The sequence below is a fragment of the Sander lucioperca genome, chromosome 5, assembly GCF_008315115.2.
Source record: "Sander lucioperca isolate FBNREF2018 chromosome 5, SLUC_FBN_1.2, whole genome shotgun sequence".
Classification (NCBI taxonomy): domain Eukaryota; kingdom Metazoa; phylum Chordata; class Actinopteri; order Perciformes; family Percidae; genus Sander; species Sander lucioperca.
Genome location: NC_050177.1, coordinates 33,401,800 through 33,429,197, shown reverse-complemented (window position 1 = coordinate 33,429,197; position 27,398 = coordinate 33,401,800). Strand labels below are relative to the sequence as shown.

General features: G+C 39.4%; 1 protein-coding gene across 2 annotated transcripts; it reads right to left on the bottom strand.

Moving 5' to 3' along the window:
* Nucleotides 1-3,521: 3,521 nt before the first annotated feature.
* Nucleotides 3,522-24,671, bottom strand: galnt17 (polypeptide N-acetylgalactosaminyltransferase 17). 2 transcript variants are annotated; one of them, XM_036001269.1, is made up of 12 exons: nucleotides 23,977-24,671; nucleotides 23,490-23,895; nucleotides 21,748-21,931; nucleotides 17,365-17,531; nucleotides 10,759-10,933; nucleotides 9,790-9,987; nucleotides 9,057-9,174; nucleotides 7,931-8,116; nucleotides 7,416-7,553; nucleotides 6,532-6,627; nucleotides 5,824-5,985; nucleotides 3,522-4,814 (listed from the first exon to the last, which is right to left on the bottom strand). In XM_036001269.1, exons 2-12 carry the CDS (start codon nucleotides 23,728-23,730, stop codon nucleotides 4,680-4,682), a joined length of 1,800 nt encoding a protein of 599 aa, XP_035857162.1. In that variant the 5' UTR covers nucleotides 23,731-23,895; nucleotides 23,977-24,671; the 3' UTR covers nucleotides 3,522-4,679. The 2 variants fall into 2 exon arrangements, with proteins under 2 accessions (XP_035857162.1, XP_031140646.1); XM_031284786.2 differs by having other exon boundaries at nucleotides 23,490-23,856.
* Between the last annotated feature and the right edge of the window lie 2,727 nt (nucleotides 24,672-27,398).

Below are 27,398 nucleotides of genomic sequence, written 5' to 3'. Positions count from 1 at the left end.
GTCATTGTATAGTATGTCGAAAAAAGTCCAAAAAAAAAGTCAAAAGAAGTAAAAAAAAGTCATAAAAAGTCATAGGATAGTTTTTTGAAAAAAGTCATAGGTATGTCAAAAAAAAGTCATAAAAAGTCATAGTATAGTATGTTGAAAAATGTCATAGTATAGAATGTCGAAAAAAGTGATGTCGCAAAAAGTCATAGTATAGAATGTCGAAAAAAGTCAAAGTATAGTATGTCATGAGAATGTCAGGCCAAAAATTCACATTTTTCACTGTGTTAGTGCACACACAAATGGTCAGGACCTACCTATGTGTGCTATACACACTAATGGTAAGATTAGCGGTTCCCCAGGAGTCATTTCCAGCTACCAATCCATGCTTCATGATTTGGTCCTTTGTAGACTTGAATCGGTGACCCTCTGGTCCCCAAACCAACTCCCTACACACTGAGCTTTGCTTGACTTAGTATGATATGTCGAAAAAGTCATGGTAAAGTACATAAAAAAAGTCACAGTATAGTATGTCGAAAAAAGTCATAAAAAGTCATAGCATAGTATGTCTAAAAAAGTCATAGTATATGTCTAAAAAAGTCATAGTATAGTATGTCGATAAATAGTCATAGTATAATATGTCAAAAAAATTCATAAAAAAGTCATAGTATAGCATGTCGAAAAAAGTCATGCTATAGTATGTTGAAAAAAGTCATAGTATAGTATGTCGAAAAAAGTGTTAAAAAATCAATGTATAGTATTTTTTTTAAAGTCTTGAAAAAGTCATAGTATAGTATATCGAAAAATTCAAAAGAAATCATGATATGGTATGTCGAATTTCTTTTATAAAAAGCACTTTGAAAAAGTCAGAGTATAGTATGTGGAAAAAAGTCATAAAAAAAGTCATAGTATAGTATGTCAAAAAAGTCATATATAGTATGTTGAAAAATGTCAAAGTATAGTATGTCGAAATATTTGAAAAAAATCATAGTATGGTATGAAAAAAGTCATAAAAAGTCAAAGTATAGTAGGTCGAAAAAGTCAGAGTATAGTAAGTGGAAAAAAGTGACGTAGTAAAAAGTCATAGTATAGTCTGTTGAAAAAAGTGGTGAAAAAGTCATAGTATAGTATGTTGAAAGAAGTCTTAATATAATATGTCTAAAAAAGTCATACTATAGTATGTCGAAAAATTCGAGAATAGTCATAGTATAGTATGTCGAAAAAAAATCATTAAAATGTCGTAATATAGTATGTCGAAAAAAGTGATAAAAAAGTCACAGAATAGTTTGTCGAAAAAAGTGGGAATAAAAGTCAAAGTGTAGTATGTCATAAGAATGTTTTTTACGACATACTATACAATTACTTTTTTATGACATACTATACTATGATTTTTTTATGACATACTATACTACGACTTTTCATTACATTTTTATGACATACTATAGTATGACTTTTTAATGATATTTTATGCCTTTTTTATTGCACTTTTAATGAGATAATATACTATGCCATTGTTATACCGAGTTCCACTGAGTGTATGTTATCCATTTGTGACCACAGTAAAACCACAAGAGGGTAGCATTAGGTACTGAGATGGTTGAGCTGACAGCTGCACTGGCACAAATACACTGATACAGTAACCTACATGATTCATCAATTCCTCCACATACAGAGGATCCAGTAGGAACAATTATTCTCATTTTGTAACCCAAAGACATAATTTTCTACTGAAAAAAAATGAGTTTGTCAATCATTTACCTTTTTCAAAGGGCAGGCATCTCATTTTTAAACCAAATTCAACATTTATATTGTGATATCATGTCTTGTAGTTCAATTGCAATTATGTTTTTGTCCAATAATAACAATCTCTATGTTGCCATTTTAATCCGAGAATTAGCAACTCTTCATTCAGAGACACTTAAAAGCACAGAGTAGGCAGCGGTGACAGGTCTGCTGCAGGGACACTGACCTGCAATCAGGTAACCAAACACAGTGCCATATGGAACAATTGATTACGTGATCATTTCTGATAACACTGATTCTTTGCTCTGTGATTTACCCAGCTTCTATTATCTGATCACACAGAGACATACAGCACTCTGCTGGTTAGGACAATACTGTCAATATGGACAACTATACTACCGAACTATAACAGATTATGTCAGTTACGATTTCTCTCAAAAATAATGACACAGTAATGTAACCAAATCAAGGTTTCACCTCCAAACTTTGGTTAAAGAAATATTGCAATAATTTTAATTGACTAGAATTGTACATTATTTTTTGAAGTTATCCTTTTTTCCATGTTAAAATCTTCACAATTATACCTGAATCAATCAATCACTCAATCAATCAATCATCTTCTCAGGTAATGTATTAATCATGAAAATGAACTGGACATTTTCATGATATACATTTTTATACTTTTATGACTTTATGACATACTATACTATTACTTTTTATATTAGTTTTTTTTTACATTCTATAGTATGACTTTTTCATGACATACTATACTAGGATTTTATGATTTTTTTATGACTTTTTATGACATACTATACTATGATATTTTCTATGACACTTTTTGATACCTGAGTAACATAAGTCTCAGTTCTCAGTTCTCAGTTCATGTGACATGTGTCATGTGTCCTTGCTGTTATTTGCAGTAACTGTTGACTGACATTTAGCAGGATTTAAACCAACATATAGTAATCCTATGTCATGCCAGGAGGAGATGAGCAGGCCTGTCGTTAGAGTCTGATCAGCATTCAGTGTTGCGTTAGCATGCAGGCTCTGTCCTCCAGAGCCACACCACCCTCTCCATCTCTCCGCTAGAATAGGTTCTTGTGCTCCCAGCAGGCTCCTCCTATTTCATTTACATCGTAAGCTGTTAGCTGATGCTTCAGTCAGAGCAGCTTAGCGAGAGTAAGTAGTATCTGGTTCAAGGACACTTTGCACAGGTCACACGGCTGCTACAGAATAGAATCCATAACTTTCCATTTATAGGACAGTCTCTTTCATGTTGGGCCACCTGGCTGCCTCACATGATGTTGTGTAATATTTCGCTGTACTACTTTTTTATTAAAAAAATTCAGAAGCCAGTTGGTGGTGGTGTACACAGTTGCACCAGATGCCATGCAGCTGGGAGCTCAGGGCTAAATCTCTTTTGAAGTAGTCTATTTTTGGAGGTGACTTAAAGGGCAAATCTCACAGTATGAGAAACATATTGACCAAAACCATGCAAATGGATAGGGCGGTTAAAAACAAAGTAGCCAAGAATGGTAGCTGAGAGAAACAGAAATAAAGTACTTTCACTTTTGTGAATTTATCAGCTTAAAATATGATTGTTGGCATAGGAAGTCAAGTTATATGTTAGTATCTAATAAAAACGTTCTGCACAAGACAAACAATTTGATGTGCAACTAAAAATGTAAAAGGCATAAAACTCAGTTTGACCAAACAGAATCAATGCTGTACTCAATTCAATCAAGAATTCAAAAACAGCAATTCTATCCACAGAAATAGTAACCATGCAAAAACCAAGAAAACAGTTGTTTATTGGAAGACAATCTTGGGTGCAAAAATCCAACTGATAACATTAAATTAATTGAATACATGACATTATACACATCTCAATACATTAATAATACCAGCCTCAAAGGCCTCCAGCATTTCCACATTTGATACACTTGTGCACTTTTCCATTCCTGATTCAATCTTGCTTTCATAGGCTGCAGCTCTATCTCTGTATCCCAAAAAGTGCTTCAGGCTGCAGCCTAGTAGTTTTGGCCTTCTGCAGTAGTTATGGCACTCAGCAGGTAACAGAATAAATTGGCTCAGCTCAAGTAAGCCTTGTCCCCATGTGCATACAGTACTTACAATCATGCTACAAGATGTACTGCATTTGGTACTATTGAATGCTTTCAGTCAAAATGACAATAAAAAAAGACAAATGCATCCACACCATATAAAACCATGATTTAGCCCAGTAGCCCTCGACAATGGGATTTTTGAGATGATTTACAATAAATCCAAAGAAATTGGCTCAGATACATCAAGTAATATTTATTGTTAATGCCTTTTTCTTCAAATTATAGATATTTACAGGGCTTCTGTAAGAAGTCATAAGTAGGAACTCCTTCATTTTCAGGTAACTTAAAACCCCTAATGAAGCCTATTACACACTACCAATGAGTTCTGATCAGTGCATATTACTGAAAATTTAATTCCAGGTGTTTTATTCTTTTACACAGTTTGAAAGACATGACATGATACAGAATGAGATAATGCAGACATGTTTTGAGGTTGAAGATAGAAACCTTATTTTTTGCCTAACATAAGACAGAACACGGTTTTGGCTGATCAAATCTTCATCCTTAAACCTAAAAACATCGAAGAGAAGTGGCACAGGAATTATGACAATGTCACATCGAAAGTTTGTCAAATTCAGATGGAGAGAGAAACAGTCCTCATGCTAAACTTGCATCATTATGAATGTCCGCTTTGTAAAAAAAAAAAGAAAGAAATTTCACAAAACTCGTATCACTGAGATGTTCACAGCTCATATCTCTTTGAAACCATCTCTGTATTTTCTTGAGAAGACGAGGAGCCTCTGCCTCATCAGTTGTCCCTCAGCCGTCAGGGACCTGACAGCTCCTGAAAATGGCCTCTGGTGTCATTGGATTGGTCCCAGTCGACTACTGCTTCATGGTGTTCTTGATGGTCCACCTCTGCCCGGAGCAGGGCTGCAGGACCAGCAGGTGGCCGAAGTAAACGTTAGCCGGCACAACCTCCAGGCAGCGGCCTGTGGCTCTATTTATGATCGATTCATTCTGCAGGGCAGGGGGAGAGACAGCATTCTGGTTTTATATGGTCTAACAGATGGTTTGTGTACCACATGTAACTCTGACAGGATGTGACAGGACCCAGGCCTGATGTGGATCAATCAATCTTCTCAGGTAATGTATTCATCATAACAATTAACACAATTTTTATACTTTTATGACTTTTTATGACATTTTATACTATGACTTTTTATAAATTATTTGTTTTTTTATAAACATTCTATAGTATGACTTTTTTTATGACATACTATACTATGTTTTGTATTAGTTTTTTAATGATATACTATACTACGACTTTTTAATGCCATACTATAACTTTTTAATATATTTTTCATGACATACTATACTATGCCTTTTTATATTACTGCTTTATGAGATACTATCCTATCCTAGACTTTTTTATGACATACTGTACGATGACTTTTTTATGACATACTATACTATGACTTTTTTATGACTATGACATACTATACTATGACGTTTTATCATATTTTTTATGACAATGACATACTATACTATGACCTTTTATCATATTTTTATGACATACCATACTATGACTTTTTATGACATACTATACTATGACCTTTTATCATACTTTTTATGACATACCATACTATGACTTTTTATGACATACTACAGTATACTATGACTTTTTATATTTTTATGACATACTAAACTATGACTGTTTTATGATCTTTTAAAATAGTCATTATTGAAGAAAGAAGAAAAGGTGAGTCCAACTTTTGAACGAATATCATTACCATTGACTGCTTCACTGTAATTTTTGTGACATTTGTGACATTAAAGAACTTCACCTTGACCACTAAGTAAAGATTGAATGTTATTTCATCCCATCAATTACATCTCTGTGCTTGGCTCTAATGTTCACATCAGGTTTACATCATTCAGCACTCACAAAACAATGAAATTCTGCTTTTCTTGTGAACAAACAATACATTATTTCACTGAGGAAAATGGTTTTCTTTCTACTTCTCACCTGAGAGAAATGCCATGTCTTTTGCTTAACGTTGGTAATCTTGTCACAGTTGAGGAGCTGAGGAAAGGTGCTGATCTGATCGTCCACCACACAGCGAGTGTCCTCCCCGGTGCTGCCCAGAGGGCCCAGGAATAGCTGACCCTCTTTGCTGTAACGTCCTAACTGAGGGAAAACACAGAGACAGCACTCATACAACGGTCTGAGGGGGATCACAAACATGGAACATGTGTATACTGTTAAGTTACCCACCACATACCCAAATTTGGGACCACTTGTGGTTTTGTCCGATGGATAACTTAGAAATGCAACTTAAGCTCGTCTTTTGTGGAAAGGCTGATAATGTGCTGCACTCACTAACAGATTTGAAGTTTAGCTCTACTCTACTAAGACCTGCACTCTAGAAAGCACCTGTTTACCACTGCGAGCTAAAAAGAGATGGCCTGCGCGCAGGCTGAAGGGCTGAGGAACTGACACTGGCTGACTCAGTGCTTCAGCACATAAAGTGCAACACAGAAACATTTTTATCCTGACAGCAGAACTCTCTCCTAAGAGGATTTCAGCTGAGCCTGTGTAAGAAACACAGCTGTAAATCATGTCACTGGTGAAATACACTAATGAGCTGTGTGGGTTCTCAAGAGAGAAGCAAAGATAGTGGTGAGAGATGCACTCTGTGGCCATTTGGTTGAGCGTCTGGTGTCCATGTTGTACCTGAGGACCCCAGCCATGGCAGGGGTGCAGGGTGGCCGTGTGGTTCTCCTTCATACCCTGATCCATACACAGGTGGCTCGCTTTAGAGTTACGAATCTGAAATCATAAAAGCGTCTTTGAAAATCACACTCAATTTTGCTTGGCACAAGTTTTTTCCAAACAGTACTTAGGTATTCTCAAAAAAATCATGGCTGCCGTCAGCCAGTCAGCATTATGAATCACTATGTGCAAGATAAAAAGATTAGGGCTGCAACTAACGATTATGTTTATTCTCGTTTAATCGATTAGTTGTTTGCAATATAAAATGTCAGAAAACCGTGGAAAATGTTGATCAGTGTTTTCCAAAGACCAAGATGACATCCTCAGATGTCTTGTTTTGTCCACAACTCAAAAATATTCAGTTTACTGTTATAGAGGAGGGAAGAAACTAGAAAATATTCACATTTAAGAAGCTGGAGTCAAATATGTTTTACCTTTTTTTCTATGCATAAAAAAATGACTTAAACCAACTATTGGTTATAGAAATAGTTGGCGATTAATGTAATAGTTGACAAGGAATCTATTAATCTTTGAAGATCTAAAAAAGATAAAGATCCAAATGCAAAATAAACATTTCTTAACATTTTATAATGTTTTACAATAACACAGCTCAGACAGTGTGTAGGGATATGATCTCTAAGTGCCTTCTAGCTGTCTTTTTGTTTGGAATTGACATACTGTATATATATTTTTTATAAACCCCTCAGGATTTTTTTGTCTCACTTATTCCTCACTCATCTGTTTTTAGTGCTTCCATCCATTTGTGCAAATGCACCAAACCTTAGATGTACAAGCTTCTCTTTCCAATCTCTATCTCCTTCATGTCTGTTTGACTGCTGACTCACCTCGCCGTAGAACAGCGTGTTGTTATACCTCCTCATCTCTGGGTAAACATTGTCGAGGTACCACTCAAAGCTCTTACACTGCAGACTCTTCCTCAGTGCAACCCTCTGAGAGATGTCACCGTAATCAATACCGTGGTTCTGCAAGAGCACAAGGAGTCATTATGGAAAGATTTTGCTATACAGAGGCATTTTTTCTACATGAAAAGCTGCAATAATAATTTAACTTTTAAACACTAATGTACATTTTGCTTTTTTTCTACTGATTACTTGCACGATAATGATTCACCTAACTCCCAGCTTATAAAGGTTTGTACATTTCTTATTCAAAACAGCTGATGTAAAGAATTATCTGCCCCGCAGTAAGGGTTGCTCTTCATATTTCCTTCAACAGCACCAGTAGTTTATGTGCAATAAACAGTAGCAGAGCACAGTAGTTAGCATGACCAGCCACCATGGTAAAGTCTACTTATTAAAACAGGATTAGCAACATCCTCTCTGCAGGAGCACTCTCTCACCTCCACAGGGATGTTCCAGGCCAGATAAACGTTGGACTTGTACTCATCCATCCAGACCTCAGCCACGCGTAGAGCGTTACGTCGTGTGTGGAAAGCTATGTTACTATGGTAGGGTTTCTTCATCCGTGCAATGTGAGCCACCCTGGAACATGGCAGCACCTCCATACTGCCTCCGCATAGCCACACCTACAGGTACATAATGTTAAAGAACAGGGAAAGTGAAGCTAGTAATACTATTTGTTTGGCCACAAGAGGGCAGACAATATCATAACAAGCTGACAGATACACAACCACCACAATATCCCCCACCTTGTAAGGTTGGTCAGGGCTAACAGCATACATGGAGCAACATTAAATGTTTTGATTAATTTTTCCAGTGTCCAAGTCCAGTGTTTAGTCTCCTTTTAGCTCTGGTTTGGTCCCCACCAACTCCTGAGAAAAATATGTATCTCTAGATGTTTGACTCTCTTCACCCTGCTAGTTGCTAACTTCTGTCTGTCTGCCGTTTGATGTATGGCATGTAGCATACAGTGGATTTATCAGAGCTTTTTGCTGGAAATACCTGCCTATGGTAGTTGATAAGTGGTGGGACTGAACCACACAGTCACCTTGTCCATAAAACCAAAAGAGGCTAAAATGTGCAGTGCTGGGTATTCACTTTATGATTGGGGCACTACAAGTGACCTCTTTCATATTACAGAGTAATTTGATTTAATGTTAATATCAAATGATTGAATAAATCAGGTTGAATGGCTTACACTTCACTAATCCATAGGTAGAATTATTTTTGAAAACACTACTTGTCATAAATCGATAGAGAAATTTGTGGGGAAAAAAGTTTGATATTCTTTCCTTTGCCTTTTAGCAAAAACAAACAACAAAAACCTGCAAAACAACGGCAGACTCTCCAATCACTCTAAATTTACAGCAACAAAGTCCCCAACCTTCCCGCTTGATGTGACCTATTTGTCTCCATTGCTCTGTGAGCTGCGCACATAGGACTGGTCCTCCAGGACTCTTAATGGGGTCTCATTTATCAGCGGTGCCACGCTACGGTGGCCACTGCTCCACTTGAACCTATAGGGGTAAAGATGGAGCAGGAACAAAAACTGGGTGACACACAAACCCTGATGCCCAATTCAATGTTCTCCCCTCCATAGACGTCCATGCCTGAGTCGAGCAGGCCGAGCTCGCCAAAGTAGTCACGGTTGGCCACGAAGGAGCAGCCAATCATGGCGGGAGTCCTGCGAAGGAAAACATAACAATATGAACCTTTACACCTGTACGAGTTGTGTACAGTGTGCATGCAGATGTTCAATAAGTGAATTAGCACATTCTTGTGCATGTGTAAACGTGATGTAATTTCATTTTCTATTTAAACAAATTGGTTTATTTATCAGTTTTTTGGGGTGGGGTGATTTCAAAAATTGAAAGGAAATTAACATTTAACACAAATATCCCGGTGAAAATCAGTATATAAAAATCCCATTTACAGCACAAACACCCTGTACTTTAAGAGTTTTTATTTTTTTTACTTTGTAGGAGTCTGGTTTTCCCCTAATTTTCTTCCTCACTCATCCCAAGAGGATGAACTTTCAATAATATGAGGACACACAAATGGCGTAAAACAATGTTATTTTAAACATTACTGTTTTTTTTTATGAAAATGGTAAAGAACTGATAAAGAGAAGCATGTGTGTTATTATATGCAAATGCAGACATGAATCTGCATCCATGGAAATGTGAGATCCTCATCTGTCCTTTTTAGCAAACTAATGTATACGCTATGTCCATTGTTGCATTCTGTTCTTGTTTATGTGTCTTCCAAGTGTATGTTTATATAAATGAAGTTGGCCTGCCTGATGGGAGCAGATATGTCCCCCTCATCCCACCACTGTTTGGGCGGGTTGATGTACATGCACCACAGCTCCCAGTTGTAGCCATGGCCTGAGTTCTCGTAGCGCTCCACCTCGAACGTGTCATGCTTGATGTTATCGATGGAAGGCAGAATAATCCTCTTGTGATCCTCTTTTATTCTGGCCAGAACCGGCTCGGCCCTGAAAAGAGTGTAAACACATACACACTTTACAGACACAAAGTTAAAGACAGGTGGCACAGAGCTTCTCTTCAGATCTCCACTCTCTCACCCACTTCAGTCAGTTATACAATCCCTCAAGTTGTAACAACTTTATTACTAATTCTATTTGATTCAGCTGAGTGCAGCTCTGGAGGGCATTTGTCTATTTATGCTGAGCGAACTGGGTTGTGTACATACTCTAAAATACACTGTGAGCTGGAAAATGAGTAGGAGACCTACAAAAAGATGTCAGCGGGATGTGGCAAAAATGTTGAAAGCAGTCAAATGTTTACATCTGGGCCAAATCAGTTTCATCTTTGAAATGAACTTTTATGAACAGGCTTCTGCGCAATGTCCTATTTTAATGCTTGTTCTATGTTTTGTTTGTTATTTGATGAGCTTTATGTCCTGTGGTACCTGTTTAAACATGATTCTACAGGCTCTACCCTTCTCCTTCTCTCCTTATCTTAAAACTTCTCAGGTGTGAAATTGCTTTTTGTGTCTTCGGTTTCTGCTGTTTCTGCTATCCTTTGTCATCTCCTTTAATGCTTCTGTAAAGCACTTTGCGACTTTCTTTTATAAGTGCTAAAAAAGTGTATTATTGCTATTGCTGTTATCATGATTTGTTATTCAATGGGTCGTACACTATTTGGTTTTGTATACTGTGTTCCAATATACATAAATGTGGACAAGCTAAGTTCATTCTACCTGAAAAGGGAGAAGGGGATCCTAAAATGCCAGACTAACTCACCAGGATGGGGTGAACTCCACATGGGCGTCAAAAAATCCCGTCACCTCGGCGGTGGCCACCTTCCAGCCCTCAATCCTGGCTCGGATCAGTCCCTCTCTCTTCTGGTTCCTGACAATCTTCACCAGGCCGGGGTAGCGTTTGTTCACGTACTCTTCCAGTGGTCCTTTCAGCTGCTCTGCAGTCCGTAAAAACGAAGATTATGCACAGAACAAAACAACAGGTGATGGTTAGAGAGACTGTCCTTAAATCTGAGATCAGAGCATCATCCATCTTATTGATGTGTCCATGAGGAACTTATTAAAGTCCTGCAATTCCAGTTTTGCAGCACAGTACAGTAGCTCACCTTTGACCGCTTAAATAAAGATTGTAAAAGAATAGATCATCTCTCTCAGTAAAGTGTCACATTTTATGTTTCTCTCTGTCCACTTTCTACAGACTAGAGACTAGGAATAGCCATAGTTGCCATTACAAAATAAAATAAAAAACATTCACATGGTTTGAAATCTGCCCTTTGGCTCTATTTTACTCTCAACCAATCTAGTGTGGGTTTAGTGTTGGGTTTGATAACACAGCCACACCACTGAGGACCGACAGACATAAACAACCAAACCAAAAGCTCCACCACAAGTACACAATGATCAGTTTTTATAGAAAGAAAGCTACATATGACATACACACAAAGAGAAAGATGACATAAATCTGCTCTTCTGTTCCCTGTGCGGTTCTGAGCTCCAACAGACTCCAAACAACAAAACAGGTTCTGCTTCCTGAGCAACAAAGATTGCTCCACCTTTGATCTCCCAATCAACTCATCAGCCTTTTCCCTCCAGACCTCCAGACCCAAACACTCGCTAGGCTTCTTCCTCTACACACACACACACACACACACACACACACACACACACACACACACACACACACACACACACACACACAAACACACAATCTTAAAGCTGCAAGAATTTGAAAATGTTTGACTTTGGCGTGACAACTTTGTTGCTGCTTACCTTTCTAATCTGACCCTGGTTCACTGAGATGAAAGGGTTGAGAGCAGCACATAGACTGCTCCAAGTTCTACCTCAATTGTTCCATTATTTTACAAACAAAAACTTTTGCTGTCAGAATAATATGAGTGATGCTAGAATCACATACAAATTGTCATAATAAACACTAATTTGCAGTCTTGCCAAGCGTTAGATGAGAAGATTGATTTGTCTCTCATGTCTTGCCATCTCTTTCTCTCTGCCTCTTTTCATTTCTTTCTCACTCACAAACACTCTTGATCACAATCTCATTTCCCATGCTGTGTCTTGTGTCTTCTCTCTCTCTCTCTCTCTCTCTCTCTCTCTTTCTCTCTCTCTCTCTCTCTCACACACACATCATTCATACACACTCGGGTGTGTACAACGCGAGGCCACAGAGCCAGGTGGCCCGTGCATGCATTGAGAGTGGTGAGTGTTATTTGTTTGCATGCCTCGCCCTCTGCGCCGCTGCAATCTCTTCCTCTCTGTGATGGATAGCTCGCTCTCAGCCAACCAGCAATTTCAAGTGAGAGAGGAGTGGAGTGGTGGTGGTGGGGTTCAATATGTTCCTCAAAAAAGAAAATAATATTCCATATTTTTGTTATTGCTGACAAATCCCATGAAAAGACCAAAACCAATAATGAATTGATCCTACAAGTATTGCCTGTGTGCTTATTCCTTTGAGCCATACACCTCCATTGTTTTCCAAAACCTATTAAAACAGATGAATGCCTGACATGTTACTTAAGTACAACTAACGGTGGTACTATATCTTATTTTGAGCCATACTAACATACTGTACACCGTCCTGCTGCCGAAAGTTCTCACCAGCACACAAAATGTCCTTTAAAGCGTAACTCTCGCCAAAATGCAACCTAGGGTCTTTTTGTGAATGTACCCGAGTCAAACTTTCGTTTCAAAGCATATTTAGGACGGAATCGCCACTTTTAAGATTTAGCGTATTTTCGTTTTTCGGTCAAATGGCCTTTTGAATGGGAGTGTTAGGGGCACTTTTATGCTAGCCTCAAAATAGCTATTTTTAAAACACTAAGAAGGCTCGACACAACATTAAACTTTGCTCCAAGTATCACCAGGGGCTCTACACCTTAACGAACATTGTTTGTGTACCCAGAGTTTACTAAAAAGAAAGATTTGAACAACTCACTGTAGCTCTTGTTGTTTCTGGCCACAGCCATTTTATCAGTCAAAAACAATCGATTTCCGAATGCAACATAACAGGGAGGAGAGTAAAGATGGAAAGCTCCTAAAACTTAGTTCCATTATAAATGCACGGATTATTTCTTGTTTTGTCGTCATTGTAAAACAATATTGACCTCGTAGTTGAAAAATGAGCCTCATATGGAGTCCATTCATTCGCATTCGGATATCGACTCGTTTTGACTGCCGAGGTGGTAGCGGCAGGAAACAACAAGACCTGAGTGAGTTGTTCAAAACCTTTCTTTTTAGTAAACTCTGTGTACACAAACAATGTTGTCAATGCTTTCGTTAAGGTGTAGAGCCCCTGGTGATACTTGGAGCAAAGTTTCATGTTGTGTCGAGCCTTCTTAGTGTTTTAAAAATAGCTATTTTGAGGCTAGCATAAAAGTGCCCCTAGCACTCCCATTCAAAAGGCCATTTGACCGAAACACGAAAATACGCTAAATCTTAAAAGTGGCAATTCCGTCCTAATTATGCTTTTAAACGAAAGTTTGACTCGGGTACATTCACAAAAAGACCCTAGGTTGCATTTTGGCGAGAGTTACGCTTTAAAGGAAGATATTTTTTTATTACAACCAAGGTCTTGTTCTCTTAGTTTTGACCATTGTTTCTATGTTTCTCGCATAGCCAGACCTTCCTCCGCAGCGCTGTGGAGGAGGGTCTTGCTAGTCCACACAGCATTCTGAGATGGGAGAAAAACGTGCTCTGGTTTACTGGCATTTCTTTAAACCAATCACAATTGTCTTGGGCGGCGCTATGCGCCGGACACAATGACAGCGCCTCTGCAAAATAGCCTTGGGAAGGAGCCTCTGAGGAGCAGTTAACCATAGTCTTCATGAATCCACCAGAGTTTAGAATGCCAACACAAAGAAAGCAGAAGGTAACGGACATCTGGCCGAAAAAGAGGGACATCCGGCGGATTTTCTGGCGACACCTGAACAATCCCGGAAGTGGAACATCGTAGATATAGACTGTTTTGATAGAAATGTTCTCACCGAGTTAACATGGAGAAATTAACTAGGGAGAGAAACATGAGCAAGCCTACAGTTTAACCAGATTAATTACTTTATTGAAAAGGTAAAACTGCTAGTGAGTGCACCCGTAATGTTGTTAATAAACCCTCATTGCACAGGAAAAGTGTGTGCACAATTACAGCAGAAAAAGTCAAAGTTGAACCAGAAAGTTAGTGTCTAAACTGTGATGGATGTTTATAGCGGACACTTTGGGTAATGATTTTACCGTTCGCCTTCATGTTCGAGTTTGTTTACAACCTGTATGATTGTCTCAGTACTTGTGTTTCTTGCCACATAAGTTTTTAGCTATGTTGCCAGATCTCAGAGATTAACTCATTTGCACCTGCAGGAATAACACCAAAAACTACAAAAATGAAACCCAAGTTGTAATAAAACTGAATCTTGAATCACAGCGACATTCTAAGTGACATGCTAAGGCGTTGTTGGTTTGGTCTTTTCATAAGATTTGTTGAAAATGAGAGAAATAGAATAACGGCAGTCTTAAGCCTTTAAATCCTCTACTATCTCATCTCTCTTCCTGTTTTCTCGTTATCTGGCTTTCCGTTCTGTCAGATTGCTTCCTCTTTCTCTTCCAGATATCCACTGCCTTGCACTCTTTTTCTCCTTCTCTCTGTCCGACCTCATTTATCTTAAATCCTATTTGTCTCCCATCCTTTCCCTCTCTCTCTTTCTGCCACTCTCTCTAATAGCCTGGCTTGCTCTTTCAGCCTCTCCTTTCATCTCTTCATCTCCGTTTCCCTCTTCTTCCTTTTCCCTCTTTATCACTTTGCTTATTTTCAGACCCTTCTCTCCTCAACCTTTTCTTCCTTTCTTTTAGTTTCATCCCTTCCTCCCGAATTTCTCTCCAACAACAACACCTTTTGCTCTTTATCGTTCCTGACTGTACCGCCTCCCTCCTTTTCGCTCTGCCTGGCTTCATCTCCTTCCCCTCCCGTCATCTGTCTCTCTTCGTCCCCTCATCTCACAAAGCCGGCATGGCAGCCCTGCCCAATAAATAAGACAGGGACATCTCTCCCGCGACATCCAATTGCGGTGCTCCGCCTCTATCTGCCTGTCTGCCCTGCAAATATGTAACACCATCAGACACCTCAGCAAATGCTAATTCTCAAAAGCAATGACCACGGCTTTTGTAAAGGAGATGCTCATCACCTTGTCGTGCCAACAACACCATATTACAAGTTTAATGCCTGTAAGTGCTGTTAAATATGTGCTGTTTATGATGCATAATTAATGCAACATTTGTATACAGTAAATAAATAGGAAATGTGTTTAATGTAAAGGTTAAAATTAATGTAATGTAATAGTTAAAGATTTTAGTCCATTGTGTTTTTCGTTTCTCTCGGAACTAAAGTTCTCTCTTGTCGTTTCCACTGCTGCGAAATTTGTTAATGGACCAAGGGAAATCCAACTTGAGCACATGTTACGGCACTCTGCTAATTAAGTTGGAGTTTCACTGTTGTTGGAGGCCAAAGCGAACTGTAAAGGATTTTCAAAGGATTTAAGAACCTCTTTTCAGGACAAGCAGCCAACGAGTTCTCATGGCGTGACATGGATGCATTAAGGATAGAAGAGCAAAGCAATAAACGCCCGTTTCAAAGAACCAACCTGTGTCTGTGTTGTCGTGAAGAGAGCTATAATGCCTTTGTCCCATACAGTAACACATCAGGGAACAACGTATCAGCATGTTCATAAGTAACATGCATGCAACAAGTATGAACAACAGGCTTTGTGTTATGTTTGGAGGGTGTTTTTATTCCTACGCTTTGTATGCAACAGATGATTTTAAGAGGAGTATAGGATGCTGTTTAAACAATTATGTTACCTGTAGTAATGAACCACAGGTAACATAATTGCTAAACAAATAATAGTTTGTTTGTTTAGTTGTCCATAGGCAAAGGGAATTGTTAGCCATTGTGAAGGGACATTAAAGGAATAGCTTGACATTGGCTTTCTTGTGGAGAGTTAGATGACTAGATTGACCCCACACTCGTATCTATCTGTTAAATACTGGCTGGGACCAGTAAGTTCCTGGAGTCTCCGCGGGTTGCCTGGCAACTGCTCTGAGCCAAGAAATAGTCTGGCACAGTCTCCCCATAAAACAGCAAACTGACACTTTTACATTTTGTTTTCATATTCACCCTCTAGACATGAGAGACGAATCAATCTTCTCATCTAACTCTTGGCAAGACTGCAAATTAGTGTTTGTTATGACGATTTGTATGTGATTCTAGCATCACTCATATTATTCTGACAGCAAAAGTTTTTGTTTGTAAAATAATGGAACAATTGAGGTAGAACTTGGAGCAGTCTATGTGCTGCTCTCAACCCTTTCATCTCAGTGAACCAGGGTCAAATAAAGAAAGGTAAGCAGCAACAAAGTTGTCACGCCAAAGTCAAACATTTTCAAAATCTGAACCTAGCAGCTTTAAGATGGTGTGTGTGTGTGTGTGTGTGTGTGTGTGTGTGTGTGTGTGTGTGTGTGCGTGCGTGCGTGCATGCGTGTGTGAGTGTGTGTAGCAAGCTTCAAACAATACAGGTTTTGAAGGCTGATAGCTGATAAGTGATAGTTATTTAAGCCAATGTGCATTATAGAAATGTGTGCATTTAAATTGCATAAAGAAAAATCCAACATATTAACACATAGCCCTCTTCCCACCATTACTACATAATAGGTTGCTGACTGGATCTTTGAACACGTTTTCAAAACAAATGCTGTGATTAAACCATTTGTGATTGGAATACAGAATACCTCTAGTTCGTCTGGTTTGGCATTGGCAATGTTAAACAACTCTTTGCCTGAATTACTGCGACATCATTCAGTTTACTTGTAACTTCAATCTACATGTCTCCTTTAGAAAATCTCCAAAATGTAATAATTTATCAAAGTAACAACCAAAACAAACAGAATAGAAAACATAAACTCCCGTGGCAGAAGTAATGAAAATCTTTGCAGGTTCTGAAAACTGTCAAGCTGACTGAGTAAAATCATTTCCATCAATTGGCAGTTGGTAACATTGCAGGACAATATTTTCTATTCAAAGTTGAATACCTACATGATTCATCAACTAAGCAATATACGTAGATAATAAGATTACTTGACTTTTGACTTTTAGTTTGTTGCTGCCCCAATAATGCCAGGAGACAGGCAATGTATTAAACCAAGACCTGCTGGGAGCCTTCTTTCACCCTCCTGTTGTTCTGTACTCTCTTCACCAGCCTCTATACAGGCAAATACGGTCTTTCAGATTACATTTACAACAAGTTCAAATCAGAAGGAGTAAAAGCCACTGTCCTCATTTGAGAGATGGCCAAGGAAATCCATTTATACTTACCGTCATCACTGTTGTCGTCCACCAGGATGATTTCTTTAAGCAAGTGAGCTGGAGTGTGATTGACAGCTGAGTGGACTGAGCGCAGGATCACCGACAGAGCCTCGTTGACGAAGATGAAGATGAGGGACATCTTGGGGAGATCTCTTGGGTAGCTGACCTTTCTGCATCTGCACAGAGACACGCAAACATACCACACCATTTGTAAAATAAAACCTTTTCTTGCCTGCCTGTGAAGCCTACATTCTGGGTTTTGCACGCTACACTCACCCTCCATCATTAGTGTAAAAGACCAAAAATCTTCTTCACTAAAGCTGAAAGGCAAACCATGTGTGTCTTGCACCAACCAAATTGGCCTATTTACTGTCTGTCTGCTGCAGACAGGAGGCATATTTTTTATACTGCTGTTTTGTTTAAAGCGAGGAAAGAGGCAGGGTGAGACTTTGGTTCAAAGAGTGGAAGAGGAAACGCTTTCCTTTACTTGTCTCAATTCCTTTAATTAATGATATTATTTGTCACGAGAAATTAAATTTCACAACAAATGCGTTTTCATGAAGACAAAATATTTTTCCTATATTATATAGATATTTGACAGGAAAGCCTGAGGTTTTAAAGTGCCCATATTATGAAAAAATCACTTTTTCTGGGATTTGGGGTGTTATGTTGTGTCTCTGGTGCTTCCAAACACATACAAACTTTGAAAAAAATCCACCCATGCTGTTTAGAGTGAGATACAGTTTCTGAATGTGTCCTGCCTTCAGTCTCTGGGTGAGCTGTTCAAAATCGGCACGGCTTGTGACGTCACAAGCCGAAACGAGCAGGCTAACCGCAACCATTAGCTCGTAGCGTTAGCGTTAGCATGCTAACGCTAGCATGCTAACGCTAGCATGCTACCTCGTTCTCAATAGCAAAGCACTGCTACAACACACACAAGTTCACCATAATCTACAAAAGAACTACTTACATGTGCGCCCTCATTTAGAAGTCTCCCAGCTAATCCTGCCTTGTAACTGACCGAAGTTGTAGAAACAGCCTTTCTTTTACTGTCTATGGAGCTAGCTAGCTGACATGATCTACATCTGAGCTACTGAGCATGTGCAGTGCAATCAAAGATAGTACAGAAGAAGAAGAAGAACAGAGGTCTCACTCTGTAGCTAAAACAGAGACCAGCTGAAAAGAGGATCTGCAGCAGTGAGAGAGAGCGGTGCAGTACAACAAAAAGATGGTGTTTTTTGAAAATGAAACCATGTAAACCTATTCTGGTACAACCTTAAAATACAATTATGAACCTGAAAATGAGCATAATATGGCTGCTTTAAATATCTAACTTTTTTTTTTACAAGAAAACAGGCTTTAATTATAAATATTACAAACATGAAGATTGAATATACGTGCGTTAGAAATATATTTCATTCAGAGACACTTCCTTCAAAGAGTTTAGGACTATTTTTTTGGACATAGTTGCAGAAAAGGCACCGTTTCAAAGCTGAAGTGCGTAGTTTCTGCCGCCCCCATAAGGAACCCCCTCCTCCTTCACGCAGTTGCTAGTAGCCAAGGAGGACACAGAGGATTAAAACAACATGATGGACTCTTCAGAAGAGGTAACTATCTTCACTTGAGTTTCTGCACGCTAAAGTCACCGGACGACACAATCTTCTGAACATAGCCATACTGAGAAATACAGAGAGAGTTGTGTGGAGCTGATAGTCTTAATTAGCTTTGCAGCAACTCATTTGGTAATGGCTTGAATGTAACGGACGTTCATTAATATCAGAAAGTTCCGCACTATAGCTTTAAGAAGCTCCCAAAATGAAACCAGTGCAACAGTGTGAGGGGAAAATATTTGAAAAAAGAAAACCCAGCAGATACATATAACACTGATATAAGTAATATATGTACATAATGTACAAGGCAAGAGATGCCACAGCAATAATGGTAAGAATCGGTTAGAACAGGAGTGGGCATGGATGGTGCAAATTAGTGTAACTGGTAACAGCAGTGTGTAACAGCCTGAATGATTACATGTGTGAGAGTGTGAACTTGTCACATTACAAGTACAGCTCCGTTGACTAATCTGAATGTGACTGTTAAGAGTCAGCTCATCAGCAGATGGCTCTTCTTTTGGCATTTCTGCAATGCAGTTTCTCGTTACTTGTCAGCCGATACATACGTCAATTAACACCGACATGTGATGAGCTAAAATCAGTTGTGCCTATGCATCAGTTGACTCTTATACGAAACATGTTGGGGAAAACAGGCTTGGACAATAAATGTTAAATATATATATAAAATATTACTAAAGGCTGCAACATATCGCAAAAGACACTCAAAACAAATGTTGTGTTAGTTGAAAGAAAATATCAGTAGAAAACTCCACTTTAAATGTAACTCATTCTTTTTTTAGTGGTGCCTTTTATATTCAATTCACTTCAATAAAAGAATGTTGGAAATTATTTCCTTTCATTCGTTTTAAATACAAAAAGGAATTTGTTGTATTTTAGCTGAATACTGAAAGCAGCAGAAATGCAGAACAGAGTACACTTTAAAATTAATATTTATTGCAAGAATGTTATCACGATATTCAACAATGTTATTGCATATCGCATATTTTTCTCATATCCTGCAGCCCTAATTATCAGTATATTACAAAATCTATGTTTCTTCTTTAGACTACTCGTAGTTTGACATTTGATCCGATTCTTTGTCTCTCCCTCTCTCTCGTTTCACCACCACCTCCGGCTCTGCAGTGTAAAGGGACCTTCAGCCAAACATAGCAGACTCATCAGACTCCAGCTTACGTGCTGCTGCTAAGCCGGAAGATATCAAACCCCAACAAGCTTCACACGCCACTTTGATCCCGGCAACATAAAAGACCCCCGAGTGACAAATGAGAGCGCTGACACACACACACACACACACACACACACACACACACACACACACACACACACACACACACACAGCTGGTGGCAGCGATGAGCAGGGGGCTTTCTCATCATCACTGACTTTTAAATAGAAGGGCTGTTACTCGATTAACCAGCAATGTGTGCCAGAGACAGACTCTTTAAAGAAACATTTATGGTGAAGAAAGGTACACCATGCATGCAGATACAATATACTGCTCAGAGCTATTTGTAGGAGGACAAGTTGATGCTAGAGCTGCTCGATTATGGGAAAAAATATAATCGCGATTATTTCGGTCAATATTGAAATCACGATAATTTAACGCGATTACTCGTTGACTTCTGGAAAGATGTTGCAATTATTGAACTTAAAAAACAAAAAAAAGAAAAAGTTAAATAAATCAACAGTAAAAAACACATACAACTGTGAAATTTGTCTTAAAATAAAAATAGAATAGAAAATAAGAGCTTCCTTGCAAAACGTAATGAGCTAAATAATTGTTTTTCTTGATTATTCTGTTTTTGTGACCATTGGGAGCTGAAATCATAATCACGATTACGTTTCGATTAATTGCACAGCCCTAGTTGATGCACACACTCATGGACATACACAAGGATGTGCACATTCATCAATGATGTGCATGCAAGCACAATTCCAAATGCACCTTTTACACCATGCATGTACGCCTGGAGATCAATAACAAGTCTGAGTGCAACTCCATCAAATATGAGTGTAAGAGACAGAGAAGCGGAGAGAGAGAGAGAGAGAAAGAGAAAGAGAAAGAGAAAGAGAAAGAGAGAGACAGACAGACAGACAGACAGACAGACAGACAGACATTAAAAGGGGAGAAATTACATGTGCACTGCAAAAAGTGACTGATGCACAAATTCAGCTGGGGTAACAAATCACCCTTAATAAACACATACATGAAAATCTTAGTTAAGGAAGAGGTTAGGGTGGTGGAGGGAGCTGGCATGTGTGTACTATAGCAGAGTAATAGTGAGAAGTGTCAGGACAGGTTATAATGGCTGTACTGTACACTGAATCTGACTGGATGTGACTAGTCCGCTGATTACCACACAGTGAATGTGTGAAGGATCCAGTTATCGTCAAGCATGAATGAAACAGCTGATGGCAAGCAGCTAATGCAAGTGGGACTTCAGTGCTCTGTGTGAACTATTGCTATGCTAAATAATTTATCAGTAACATGTCTTTAAATACACAGTTTCAGGGTTTGTCTGGTTAACGCACAGATCACACACTGAACTGTTACCATTGGAACTACTTTCTACTGAAACAATTAGAAACATGTTGCTGATGAATTATTTAAATGTAATTTCACAACACTGTTAGAACCACAAACAAAAAAATCCATTCATCACCACTGTATTGGGTGGAGGCAAAAATCTAAGAGACAGATCAATTGTTGTGAACCAACATTGAAAGTGAATTTAAAAGTTGATCTACTTGACATGTACTCACTTGCTGGGCCGGTGGTCCGGTATGGTCCGATCCAGAGAGATTCTGTCACTGAGGTAGGCGTTGTAGCCGTACTTCTCCCTCAGGTATTTAGCGTCGCTCTCCTCAGCTGGCGACAGCGTGGCAGGGATGCCGGCTTTACCCCGACCCCCGAAACCCTCGATCAGGCCCAGAGATTTGGACAGACCTGGGCGAGACAAACAAGAGAAGATTACATGTCAGGATGCTTTCGTCTGGCTGAGTCATTCTCCTCTAAGCAACGCACTCTGTGGCGTACAGCTGGTAGCCTGCCTCCTTTTTCACAGCTCCAACATCACATGAGCATAGTGTGTAGTCAGTTGCTGTCAAAATAGGTGAACATCTGAGCTGAATTCACATTATGACAAGTGGTGGTGCAGAGAATACATTCAATATAGAGCTGGGCGATATGGAGAAAATCAGATATCACAATATTTTTGACCAAATACATCAATGTCGATATTGCGGTGGTATTGTAGGGTTGACTATTTGTGCTTTCACAAAATATTAACACAATGAGAGTTTTAATTAAAAAACAATCGCCAATAATGTGGATGTAGTGACTAAGTGGGAAAAGGGCAAATAAATAAACAGCTAGTAAGTCTGGTAAGTTCAGAAAATGACAATTACATCATTTTACTGTAATGCAGCTTTTCAAACCAGGAAAAGACAACACTTGTGTCATATCACAATATTACGATATCCCAAATTTAATACGATATCTAGGCTCATATATCGATACAATAGTGATATATTGCCCAGCCCTAACTCAATATACTGTACAATTTACTAACAGGGATGTGTAAAACAGGCCTATTCAAGAGCTTCCTACTGTATACTGAGGTCAGTTTACTCAGGGATTACAAATACACATGAAACTCTAATGATTCAAGTAAAAAAAAAAAAAAAAAAAAAAGGCTTTCACTGTTTCAAATTAGGGATAAAATAAGATTCTTCTTAGTGTGTGACTGGGCGTATTTGTGGGTGGCAGAGTGATTAACGTGACTGTCTTTCAACATGATAAGCTGTGTTCAAGCCTCTGTGTCGGCAAACATCCTGCTGAAGGCACTGAATCCCAAAAAAGCTCTTTGCTCTGCTGTCCCCCAGACCTCTCACCTCCCTGGGGGAAGAAAGACATCCTTCAAGGACAAGTACAACGATCCCTCCCCCCCACACTATGATACAAGTATATCATAGTGGGGGGTTAAGGTGTCCTCCCTCTGGGTTATTTTATATTTACGGTGGAAATACCTTTATTTAGCCTATGCGAAGAAGAAAAACACAGATGACAATTCAAAATATATCAAAAATATAATAGAAGTATGCTGTTGCATGTCATTGGGTATTTTTAAGTGGGTATATGGAAGTCCTGGAGCTTTCTTAGTGGCTATACTTTACCTGCGTAGAATTAGATGTTTTATTGCAAATTATTTGAATTTGAATTTGAGTTAACAATTCACTGTTGATCTTTGCTACCTATAGCTGCAGAGGAACTATTAAATGTAGCCTACTGCTATGTAAGAGTTGGTGACATTTTCTTCACAGGTCAGTGAAGTGGATTTAGATTTTCAGCAGGCAGTGCATAATGCCATAAAACACGCTTCAACATGAATACAATAATGTGACTGACAGGTTATTTGTCTCATAGTGAGAGGGCCCATCAGGCTTTTGGCTCTATGATCTTTATATGTGATTTCAGTTTAACTGTTATACTGCATCATCTTTACCGTTTAACTGCCTGTACACCACATCCTCCAGCGAGCTGAGCCTCTTCAGCAGCACCTCATGGCTGATGCTGGGCCCCTGCGCCGTCCCGTTGCCCCGGGGCCTCTTCCCGTCCGCCGGAGCCTCTGGAGCGGAGGCTTGGGCGCTGCGCGTGTTGCACTTGGCCCAGAAAGTCATGAACCCAGCAACCGCAAGCACGTTCAGCACCAGTAAAACCCTCCATCTTCTGAAGACAAAAGCCATTAAAAAGTCGCCGGTGTCCGGGCTCCGAGTGGTGGAGGGACAGGAGGGGGGCAGGGGGGGAGAGTCTCCGGAGATGCCGTACGTGTCACAGATTCAGGGCTCCCTCGGCTTGCGATGCGCGGAAAGCTGCAGGGATAATTCAGCAAGAGTGTTACATCGGCACACACACCTCATAGAGAAACAGAAACGTTACTGCAAATGTTGAGGCATTGCACTGATTCCTGGTCATTAAATCTGCTCTCTTACCATTTGGCGCCGGGGTTATTTTAGGTTGCATCCCCCTTCTGTGGAAAAATGGGGCGCCTGGCCATCGGCTTTCATCCGTGTTAACGCCACTGCAAGCCGGCGTTTAAGATCACGCACGGAAGATGTAAGACAAAGACACCAGCATAGGTTGATCTTGAGGAACCGATGGGCTACTCCTAAATAATTTAACAGTGAGGAGATTATCAAGTCGGTATTTTTTCCCCTTCCTTTGCGTCTAACAGAAGTCAGCAGTGATTCGACTGAGGAGGACTGCGCGCAGGAAAAGCCTTGCAGATGCTCAGGGAAAACCTTCTAAACGTTCATTCAACCTTTGTGCTCCCCGGAAGCCTGTTCGCTCAGCTTCTTCCACCCGTCACACGTTGTAAGATTCACAGTGAGAGACAACTGAGGAGACTGCACAGATTAAGAGCAGATAGCAGCGGTTCAAGAGACGCAGCATCCTCCGGCGGAGGCAGCTACAGATGATGCTCCGGGACGCAGCAGCAGCAGCAACAACAAAGAAATACGTCCTGATTTCTCGATTTTCTTCTTCGGTCAGCACCCCAACGTTTTCAGTGTATTCTGCATGCAGCCCTTCTTGTTTTGTTGTGCCTTGTTATTTCCTCTAATCCTTCCACACAGCGCTTAATAAGGGCGCAGGGAAAAACGTGAAGTGGATCCGGTGACGTTTTACTTCACAGCCGGTCAGGGGTGGTGGGTGGGGTGTCTGTTCCCTTCCCTCCCTGCCAGCCAATTATCTACAATTAGAGAACATTCAAATATGTCACACTGCTTCCCACAGTGGGCTTCTTGGGTTTAATATAGACTTCAGGGTAGATTTTTTTTGTCCCTTATTATAGACTAAAACGTGTTTGAGTAAATTTCATTCACCATAAAGGTGAGCACAGTGGGGTAATGTTTAACAAAGACTACTCTTTTCAGAATGTCATCACCCCCACAAAGCTGGTATAGACAGTAATCCAATTCTGCAGTATATAAAATCATCTCAGACTGTGTTCCTCCTCACAGGCAGGAATCTCATCAGATTAAGGCGCCTTAAGGGGAAAAAGTTTGAGAACATCTGACCCCTGTAGTTTGCCTTTGTCCCCCGAGGAAATTTATCTGGTGAAATTGATTCTGGTGGAATAAGTATTCTCACTTTTTATAAAAGTGACAAATCACACCACAATATTAGAATCAGCTTGATTGGCCAAGTACAAGGAATGTGACTCCAGTGTTAAATTGCTCTGCATTGTATACACAGAAATAGACATACAGCCAAAACAAGTAAAACTATTCATTTTATTTAAGCACAGCATGCAACAGTAACATGTACTTAAGTATCAAAGTAAAAGTAGTATAGTGTAAAGAAGAGTGATTATTATTGATACATTAAAGCAGCCATATTATGCTCATTTTCAGGTTCATAATTGTATTTTAAGGTTGTACCAGAATAGGTTTACATGGTTTAATTTTCAAAAAACACCATATTTTTTATTGTACTGCACCGCTCTCTCTCACTGCTGCAGATCCTCTTTTCAGCTGGTCTCTGTTTTAGCTACAGAGTGAGACCTCTTTTCTTCTTCTTCTTCTGTACTATCTTTGATTGCACTTGCACATGTGCAGTAGCTCAGATGTAGATCATGTCAGCTAGCTAGCTCCATAGACAGTAAAAGAAAGGCTGTTTCTACAACTTTGGTCAGTTACAAATCAGGATTAGCTGGGAGACTTCTAAATGAGGGCACACATGTAAGTAGTTCTTTTGTAGATTATGGTGAACTTGTGTGTGTTGTAGCAGTGCTTTGCTATTGAGAATGAGGTAGCATGCTAGCGTTAGCATGCTAGCGTTAGCATTAGCATGCTAACGCTACGAGCTAATGGTTGCGGTTAGCCTGCTCGTTTTGGCTTGTGACGTCACAAGCCGTGCCAATTTTGAACAGCTCACCCAGAGACTGAAGGCAGGACACATTCAGAAACCGTATCTCACTCAAAACAGCATGGATGGATTTTTGTTCAAAGTTTGTATATGTGTGGAAGCACCAGAGACACAAAATAACACCCCAAATCCCAGAAAAAGTGATTTTTTTCATAATATGGGCACTTTAAGGTGTAAGCAGCGTTTTAATGTTGTAACTGGTGCTCGACTTATATACTATACTTTATACTGTTGGGTAGTTTCAGCTATAGCAGTGCATACTATTTTTTTATAGGGTGTATAGGGTATAGATATATAACTATGTAGGATGTTTTGCATGCAATATACTGGTATGTCTATCTGCAAAATAACTTAGATGTATCGCATGAATGAAATGTCTGTAATTTCCCCCTGAAGTTGCAAACAAATGGTCAATATGCCTTAAAATTATACTTGAGTACATCCACTGCTGCATCTTATATTCTGTGAAATCAAATATTAGTTATATCATGTAAGCCCTGCCCCTGTATGTCAAATAACTCAATGAGTTAATTTTATTAGGACAAACTTATGTACACTCTCTTTTGGCGGGGGAGGGTTCAGGTCACTGCAGTAATCTGTGTAGTTTATAGATGTATAGTGGAGCAATAATCACATGTTGGTGGTGGTATAGGTATATTGTTGAACTGATGTGGTAAAACACTTTACAGTACTTCCTTTCACAGCATTAAAATGTGCGAGTTTGTTCAGAAATGGGTCACCCAGATAGCTGGGATGAATCAAGGAACTCGGTAACTCTGTAGCTTACTGAGAGACATGCCAACTCTGATCTGTAGGCAACTGCAACCCAGGAGGAAAGAGACAGTCTGAGAGTGTGTGTGAGAGAGAAAGACTGAGTGAAAGAGAGGTATAGTGAGATCAAAACCAGTGCTAGATTGTTTGAGACGAATCAAGAGACAAACAGAAAGAAACATCAAGGGAGAAGAAGAGAGAGACGCACACAAGGAGGCAGAGATAGAGAGAGAAATAGAAACAACAGTTTTAAGAAGGCAGGAGGAGAGTGCAGACACTGGGGAGGAATCAAAATTCAAAGGGCGAAAAAATTCCTAAAGCAGTAGAGAGAGACATGCTGAGGTGCAGGAGAGAACAAAAGAGAGAAATGTAAGAGGGAGAGATTGTGTGACAGCAGCACAGAAGACAACCGTATACAGAAGAAGTGTAAGAGTAGACTTGACTTGATTTCTGTTGGAGGGGTGAATGTGATAGTCTCAAGTATTCTTGTCAACCCCTCAACTTGCTGTAGAGGAGCTATAGTAAAGTGGCAGACAGTTCATGATTGAAGTCAGAAAGCTATGTTTTTGAGATGCCAGAAAGATAACTTGGTTACCGCTTTAATGTGATGACCAATATTTAGGTCTTCATCAATTATAATGCCAAGGTTCTTGATTTTGGTACTCGGTTTTAGTCCTCTAGAGTCAAGGAAAGTACTAAGTGCCAGTCTTCCTTT

Excerpts from the sequence above, each read along its gene's own strand:
- galnt17 (XM_036001269.1), bottom strand. The coding sequence starts at position 23,730 with ATGGCTTTTGTCTTCAGAAGATGGAGGGTTTTACTGGTGCTGAACGTG. Across the intron at positions 17,532-21,747 it reads CCGGACCACCGGCCCAGCAA|ATGCAGAAAGGTCAGCTACC; the intron begins GTGAGTACATGT and ends GTCTCTGTGCAG. Across the intron at positions 5,986-6,531 it reads GCCATGGCTGGGGTCCTCAG|TTAGGACGTTACAGCAAAGA; the intron begins GTACAACATGGA and ends GTTTTCCCTCAG.